The sequence below is a fragment of the Oryzias melastigma genome, linkage group LG3, assembly GCF_002922805.2.
Source record: "Oryzias melastigma strain HK-1 linkage group LG3, ASM292280v2, whole genome shotgun sequence".
Classification (NCBI taxonomy): Eukaryota; Metazoa; Chordata; class Actinopteri; order Beloniformes; family Adrianichthyidae; genus Oryzias; species Oryzias melastigma.
This window is the reverse complement of record NC_050514.1, coordinates 19,285,054-19,293,985: the sequence shown is the minus strand read 5'-3', so window position 1 is coordinate 19,293,985 and position 8,932 is coordinate 19,285,054. Positions and strand designations below refer to the sequence as shown.

General features: G+C 37.7%; 1 protein-coding gene across 1 annotated transcript; it reads right to left on the bottom strand.

Moving 5' to 3' along the window:
- Positions 1-3,106: 3,106 nt before the first annotated feature.
- Positions 3,107-7,025, bottom strand: rhcga (Rh family, C glycoprotein a). The gene is made up of 11 exons (XM_024296040.2): positions 6,744-7,025; positions 6,188-6,380; positions 5,949-6,099; positions 5,714-5,861; positions 5,469-5,635; positions 5,242-5,379; positions 4,768-4,904; positions 4,474-4,598; positions 4,242-4,315; positions 4,079-4,155; positions 3,107-3,995 (listed from the first exon to the last, which is right to left on the bottom strand). The coding sequence occupies exons 1-11, from the start codon at positions 6,964-6,966 to the stop codon at positions 3,962-3,964; spliced, it is 1,467 nt and encodes a 488-aa protein (XP_024151808.1). The 5' UTR covers positions 6,967-7,025; the 3' UTR covers positions 3,107-3,961.
- Positions 7,026-8,932: the final 1,907 nt, after the last annotated feature.

Here is an 8,932-nt window from a genome sequence, read left to right as displayed (position 1 = left end):
TTTCGTAGGGGGGGTCAGTCTCAAGAAGATAATAGAGACCAAGTGGTTTCACAAACACAGTTCTGAGGGGTAATGTGATTCACAAGAGGAGGTGAGTTTACTGACATCAGGTCCCTGACGGTGATGGAGGAGGAACCTCATTATCGAAAGACTTCTGGCGAAAAAGATTTGACCAGAATTCCGTCAAAAATCACTTTATATTATGAAGCTTCATCTAGAATTACTCTTGTATTCAAACAGTTGTAAAGACTAATGGGATGGATGACATACTTTCATGTCTTTTTTCCTCTAGTTTTTGTTTCCATCCCATGTTGGCTCCATAAATTCTACATTTTTACATTTTATTAGGTGTTTGCTCAGATTAACCAATAACTACGTCTTTATTTCTTTCTGCTTTTTTGGGCCGACCTGGTTTATCAATGAATTCTCAAAGAGTCAAAAGCAACAAAACTTGGCCCAAAATCTGAGAAATTATGATCCGAAACTTGCATGTCTGGAGATAAATGATCTCCACTAGCTTTACAGTTAAATAACTTGTTTGATCTTTCATTTAATCTTTAATAATTTCATAGTTTTCACAACTTTCTACTTTCTTTTTTTATTATTCTTTATTTTGTTTTTAACCTGACTTTCTACATGTAGTCTTAAATATTGAAGCTTCTGTCATCCTGACAAAAGCAACACTAAACACAAGTCAGTGGAGAGTGTTGAAAGTTCATCCATGTCACAGTGTTAGGTCAGAAGGTGAGACGTGTGCCCAGCTGGTCCAAGCTTCTTCATGAAAGGAATCAGAGGATGAGAGGAGGGTGGGTCTCGTTAGCCGAGGCCTTTACGCACGCGAAAACGTACTGAAAGGCGGAGGAAAAAGCAAAACAAAGCGATAATCATGACGAAAAATGCTGTAAATATTCAAATCCAAACTTTATTCATAAATGTCCGTGCAGCAGCAGCAGCAACACAAAGAGCTTTACAGGAAATTTGCGCTCATAGACGCTGCAAAAAAAACGTTCTGCACTGCATGGGATGTGACGCACTCAAACATTTGTGCACTGGTGTGCTTTTTTGTTATCGTGCAGCACGTTTTTTTATTTATGATAGAGCAGGAATGAATAGGTACATATATTTCATATCATGCATTAATCTAATTTATTATATTGTAATCAATTACCTCGGGTTGTCTACTCCGCGACGAATTGAAACAATGATCAAAACAGGGCTTTACATATTTAGTTTCTTTAACATTTCACACAGCAAAAATTATACAATTGTGTTTTCGATGCCATCTTCCTGCGGGTCTATTGTTAGCAGCACGTGCGCCCGAGACCGCGCCACTGTCCTGATGACGCACTGATCGCTCTGGTCTATGAGGTGCTGCTTTTTATTTCTGACGACAGTAGTGTTGCCCCAATGTGGTATTAAATGTTCTGTGCACACACGCACAGACTCACAAAGAAAAACTTTTTATGGCGTTTCAGAATTGCGCTGACCCGACAGTGCGCTGATTCTGCATACTTTCTTTTCTCCACCGACGTGTCCACGATCCGTTTCCTGATTGGCTGATCAAAGCTGATTATGAAAGCTTGCATATTCGTTTCTCGTTATAACGGGACTCCTATTGATCATAGGAGACCAACAGCGCACCTGCATTTACGCACAGCTGACCAGAGGATGTATACGCACGTGTGAAAGCATGTGCGCATGTGCGTACACTTGTATGAATCTAAAAAAAAAAAAGATTCACATTTTCGGATTTGGGCCCTGGAGCAGTAACTCAGTGATCGAGAGTCTCTGGCCTTTCACAGCTTCAGTCAGGGAGAAGCTCTCGATTGATTTGTTAACGACCAAAAAGTCGTTGCAAAAATATGTTGCATTAACTCAACCTTTAGCAAAAAGCGGTTCACCTGAAGTTTATTTTATTAAGTATAGGCTATGTGAGTATCATGGCAAGCATAGAGTATAGTGCAGGAAGTACATCAAATGAATACTTCTTTAGACTAAACTGAAACATTTTAAGTTGAGCTACAATACTTACAACTTCGAGTATATATTGTTATTATAAACTGAGAATCCTTGTACATTTAACTACTTTTTGCCGAAAAAAGTAGTTATTTACAACAGAGCATTTAATACTTATGAGATTATGGTTTCAGATAAATTTCTAAATTAAAAATCTAAATGTAACTCTAAGGAGAGAAATAAGCATCACCCCGATTTATACGTGCGTAATTCCTAATTTGTGCGTAACTGAGGTTTTGTGTGTGCATAACAAGTGATTCGTGTGGGATTTTTAAAGATTTGCTTGTGTAATTAGTTTCAAGCTGTTGTAATTTTAATTTTTGCATGTCTAAATTGCATTTTGTATTTTTTAAAATGTCGTTATGTTTGTACTTATGCACATAATGTGTTATATGAGTTACAAATCAAGAATTACGCACACACAAATCCAAAGAATTACGCACGCATAAATCGGGGTGATACTCATTTCTCTCCATGTAACTAATGGATGGAAAAAAATATTACAATGAAAAATCAAAATATTCAAAAATTTGGTGAGCAGTTGCTAATATAGACTGAGAGGTGCTTCTTTGCCTAATTTCTCTGGTACACAAATATTTACATATTTCACTGATTTCACGTTTTTTTAAAGATATGAACATATTTAGCATCCTTTTGTTGGTTTTCAGGGTTGGAAGACTACTTTAGCTAAAACTTTAGAAAGAATTTCAACTTTTTATTTGTTACTGAAATGTACACGTGCCGTTTTTAATTTCCAAACCTGAAGGGAAAGCCAAATGTTATAGGGTAAAAAAAGAAAAAAAAAAAAAAAGAAAAAGGCTAGTACTTTTTGTCAAGCAATACTTCCTGGTTCCATGCTGTTTGGGGTGGATGATTTATTGTATAGTGACCCCTAAAGGAAGCAATCAAAACACCTTCCAGCTCCATCTGGGAATTAAAATGTTCATATTTTTATAAATATATTAAATAAAATAATAAAATTCCTTATGTTGTTCTTTAATTGAGATTTAAATGGTATTCCTGGTGATTCACTTTAGTATTTATGCATGATAGGTATAAAAAACAAGTAAATAAAAGGCAGGAGCACAGCTTTATTGTGAATTTTGTTTTTTATTATTCAGCTTACATGTGACTGGAATATGCCTTTCATTAATAAAGACGTCTATATAACCTGCACATCACACACAGTCCAATACATGCACTGCTCAGAGAAAGAGCAGTAACTGTTCAAAAATGTGTCTGACATGCAGCAGATTGCCTGCTATTGTTTTGTTTATAAAACTCTGAGGTACTTAAAACGACATTTCAGCCATTAAAATAGTTTTTTTATGTAGTCTTTGCTCGAAGGCTGCACATCTTATGATAAAGACTCTAATATGTGTGATATATTTACTACAAAAAGACATTTAGTGCTTGATATCCCTTCTGAAGTGCAAGAAAGTAACATTCAACGCTGCAGCGACAAAATAGTAGGAAGTTGTATTACTCAGAGCTTCAACTGAGAGCACTAATTAACACATTAAACTACAAATACACAAAAACATACACACATATGTACAAGCCATTATTCTTGTGTCATTCCAGAAAATCACATTTCTAAAATTTCCATGGATTCTGGACTTTTTTAGTGATTTAAAAACACATTTTTTAATGATGAAAATAATTAAAGAGGTAAAATCTGGTTCTTGTATGAATTCAAAAGATCAAATCTCACAGATGTGGACAAAGAAACAGCATTTAGATAAAAACGTATATTTATATTTCCTCATTTTACATGGTTTGATCATTTATTTTTATGTTTTGTGACTTTAAATTCAAGCCTCTAATATATTAGCGTTAAATATGATGGCACAGATTGACAGAATTCGTTCTCGTAGAGCTGGAGTTCCTTCATAAATTAGCTTTGCTTCACAGCTGAAGTGGGTTTGGTCTTCCCAGTGCAGCTCTAGCTTTCTTCCACAGAGAAGCTGGACTCGTTTCTGTCAGGGAACAAAAAGGGCAGGTGAGGTGAATGAGCGTTTCATGGCAGGCGGGACAAGCTGATGTGACATAAAGTGCTTACACATCCTGGTGCTTTTGATGGGTCATGTGGTTGTTGTACTCCAAGACAGGAGGAAGAGTCTCCTCCTCTTCAGGAAGCTGCAAAGGAAAAGATTGAAGGATGTGAGGCAGGCAAATCAGCGCAGGAGTGCCATCTAGTGGTGAGTTCAGCGACTTCCTCTTACCTCCCAGTAGGCCTCATCATCAAAGCAGTAGTCATCACCAGCATCACCCCAGATTGGGAACTTCAGGATGAAACCTGTTTGCAGACATGAACAGTTAGGTAATTCTTTAAAAAAATCTTTATATTCACAGAAGTTAAACAGATTCCAAAGGTAAAATCTCCTATTTATTCCGAGAACTAAGGAAAGAACACAGTTTCTCCATTAAAAAAAGGCATTTTGTATTAACACTCACCAACAATAGCTCCTCCAACGAGCCCGAAGGCCATGGCCACACACACTCCTGCAGCCTGGTAGCCTCCCTGTGTTCCTGGAGATCTGTTTTCATACTTTCCAGTAAAGTCAAATGTGCTGATCAGCCTGCACAAGACAAAGAAACAAACAAACAAATTTTAAAATCTTGAACAGCTTTCGTTTTTGAACGTTTGTGTAAATGTTTTATGAGGACAAAAGCAGTTAGCAACGGGGCGAGTCCATAAACATGTTGGATCAGTTTACTTGAAGTTCAGGTTTGACTTTAATCACTCACCCCTGTTTGCTGTAGACTGATTCACTTGCTGTTGCTGCGACGATGGCTCCTATGAAGCCCCCGAGCATCCCCGGTACTGCGTGCAGGTTGTGGATACCGCACGTATCTTGCAGCTTAAGGCGCGTCTCTAAGAAGGGCTGAAAAATGAAACTGTAATTAGTGACTGAAACAGATCATTTGAGCAATAAATGTTGAAATAAGTTTATTTGCTCAGCTAAGTTTATGAGATGTGTTGCACGTTAAAAAAAAGATCTAATTACATAATCCTTTTGACATGCAGCTGCGAGCCTCAGACCTGATTCACTATCAGACACTTTAAATAACTTCCTCGTGCTTTTCTTTCATGTCTGCATTTTTCTGTGCTAAATACTTTCAGAGACTCCGTTGAGAACATTTTCCAAAAACATAACCTTTCATAACTCCTTCCGAACTGTGACAGTTACATCCAGGAAGTAAAAAAGATGAAAGGCTCACCGTGATGAACAAATAGCCAAAAGTAGAGATGATGCCCATGCAAAATCCCACAATGAGTGAACCGTAGGGGGTGATCATAAACTCTGCTGCAGTTCCCATGGCAACACCACCTGCCAGAGTGGCGTTCTGGATGTGTACCTGTCAAAAAAAACCAAAAAAAACCATTAAATTAGCTTCCACAAACTGACTGTAAAGTTTGTTCTGCCTTGCAGCTGTTTGTGTCCTACCATGTCCAGTTTTCCTCCCTTCTTCGACATGCTGGAGATGGCCACCGTCGTGAGGACGGAGGACGCCAAGGCGATGTAAGTGTTAATTGCGGTCCTGTGCTGCCCTTCGCCGTGGTTTGTGATGGCGGAGTTGAAACTGGGCCAGAACATCCACAGGAACAACGTGCCTGTGAGGCAAGAAAACGCAAGTCGGTGAAAATGAATCTTTAAAATTTTAGGCAAAAATAAATATATATATCGCTTACCAATCATTGCAAATACATCAGAGTGGTAAACCGATCCATTGAGTCGTTTACTTCTGTGTAGATTTGGTCGGTAAAGCACCCAGGAGATGGCCAAACCATAGTAACCTCCGAAGCAGTGAATGACCATGGAGCCACCAGCATCTCTGCACTGTAGAGACACCAACATGTCTCAAACTTATCAAACTACATCCTCACTGAGGTCAACACACATTCTTGTTGTGGGTGGGGGACTCACATGAAGAAGGTCCAGGATGATAAATTCCTCCACGGCAAACAGAGTGACTCCAAACAAGGTGACGATCATCAGCTGCACAGGGCTGACTTTACCCAGGATGGCTCCGTAGGCGATCAGAGAGCCGGCGCAGCAGAAATCCGCATTTATCAAACTGCAAAGGAAAAGAAGAAATACATTAAATTCAGTGTTTAATAAAAAAACATAAATGGTTTCACTTTAGCAATGGCGAAGAAACGTACCCTTCAATCCCTATGTAGATTTTTCCAGTGGAATGGTCGAGGTGGTGGAACCAGCCCTGCATGAGGAGAGCCCACTGCAGCCCAAAGGCTGCGATCAGGAAGTTAAAGCCCACGGCGCTGAAACTGTAACGTTTCAGGAAGGTCATGAGGAAACCAAAGCCAACAAAGATCATGACGTGGACATCCTGGAAGCCTGAAGACACCATGATCAAACATTAGCTTTAACGTGTCAACATGTGAAAGAACGATGTGCTGTTTTACACAAACAAAATATAAACAACTAAATGCTTTACTAAAGAAATTCAGTTTACAACTTACAAATATTCTTATGATATTCTCAGCTTTTTGTTCTCAGTTTAAATAAATGCTTCAACAATTTACCAAGACATAATTTGTGCAGCATTTCCGTTTGGGTAAAACAGGAATTTGGCTTTAAAATAGCTTGGTTTTAGCAACAATTTAATTTTTTTTGGTCAGATAAAAAAATGCAGATATCTCAACGATGAAATTACAAGTTAATAATAAAGTAATTTTCCTGCAGACTTCTTTTCCTTACTTGGATATCTGAAGTAGAACTCGTTCTGGAGGTCCGTGAGGTTCTCTTCCTTTTTCAACTCTACCCAGTGAGCATCTGCCTCCTTGTCGTAGCGGATGAAGACCCCAAACAGCACAATCATAGCAATCTGCCAGACGAAGCAGACGGCCGGCAGGCTGACGCGGACGTTGGTGTTCTTCTGAGGCCCAAAGAAGTTGGATGCGCTCTGACAGCAGTTCCCCATCTTGGTCTCCTTTTTTTTTCTGCTACGATGCTTGATCACTCCTGAGGCTCATTCCCCACTGAGCATCAGCATCTATATATACAAGCTGCAGCTTTGGGGTGTGACGAGGTCCACCAGTCAGAAGGAAGGCGTGCACTCATCATACCTGTTGAGAGATAAACCACTCCTCTGCATTTTTTACAGTTAGGTAAATGTTGATGCAAATCTAGAAAGTCACAAGACAATAAAAGAATCCCAAATAAAAGTATCATTATAGACAGATTCAGGGTATATAGCAATAAACTCCAACTATTACTGAAACTTTATTTTTTAAAGAACATTTGATGAATACAAAACTTACTTTTTTATGCAAACTGCAGTCTGAAAGTGAGGTTTGACTGTCCATAATGTTTGTCAGAAGTGTGGTGTGCGCATATGTGATAATAATATAATGTTATTTTATTAGGTTTGATAGGAAATTATGTTTTTGGATCTCTTTGGATGATTTATTGCTACTTGAAGTCGTTACATAATTTGGGGGAATCGAGTCAAAATGTCATTGTCAGTAAGTAAACTTGATTTATTTAGCACCTTTCTCATATATATCCTGCTAAAAGCTTACAAGCTGCATTTTTCACCAGCTGAAGATGATTTACTGTAGATTGATTAAAACAGGTAAAAAGGGAATTACAATAGTCCAAGTGAGATTAAATAAAAGCATGGACCACAATCTCCAAGTCAACCTTAAAATAAATTCGGTATAAAAAGTTACACCATCACTTTAGCCGGGCAATTTTTACCTAATATGATATATCTAATAAAACAGATTTGTCATAAAAATAGATAATAAATATAATAAGATGAGAGATAATATAGACAAAATATGACAACATGAAAAATTAGAGTATTTTTATATTATTTCCAACTGTGGTTTATGTAACAAAATGGAAAATAAATATAAAGATTCTAAAACACGCTCGAAAATTACTTAAAAATTAGTAATTTAATAAGAAAAAATTCTTAAAAAAATAATGATACTGGAGACTTGGCCTTTGGTCCACTCATTCCTGGGACAGGTGTGACTTTACCCCGAGACCCATGACACTCAGAAAAATGTAGCATTTTCAAAATCATGTAAACACTTTAGCTCAGGTGAAAATCACCTGAGCTAAAGTGCTCTAGGGTTAATCCTGTCACTTGTAGCTAAATGTTTTAAGGACAAAACAGTCTTGTGAGTACGTGCAATAACCTTTAGCTCATAGTAATTTTTTATTTATTCTTGACCCAGACAGTGGAACAGTGATCACCATTGCTGGAACAGCAACAAATGTACAGGATAGAGACAGGATGAAAATGTGCATATAAATACACAATTATTCTTAATATACTAAATAGTTTAATAGTTAAGGTAGCCGCTTTATGTGCAGAGTCGTGTTTGACTCCAGTTAGTTGGAGACTACGGATCAGGTTTACAGTAGTGAGGTTGTTTATCCACGGTTGAGTCACTGAACACGTCAAATCAGCTTTAATGAATCACAAATTAAATAAACAGGAGTTACTCATCCTTTTCTGCTCTGGCTCGAGTCAATAACTGCTGCATCAGAGACATGCATAAGTTCATTATGCCCTAAAAAGACGGGAGAGCAGATGAGGATTAGAGCTTTTCAGGTGAGAATAATTCATAAAAAATTCTCATAAAACCTCATACAGTATTGATCCGTAGAGTAACAACATCAGTGCAGATGGTTACAAACAAATTTAGTCTCTTTTTTTAATTCATCAGATATTGGTCTAATATTTATGCCACTAACACATTTTCTTCAAAAAATTTTTATTTTATTTTTACAAGCATAGTTGATTATTATGAATTAATAGGTAATAAAAGCTCAAATGTAAAGTTGACTGTCTTTGTTATAGGTGATGATCGGCCTCATCAAGGACAATGATGAGGCTGCCTACAGGGAGGAGGTGGATCGTCTGGCAGATT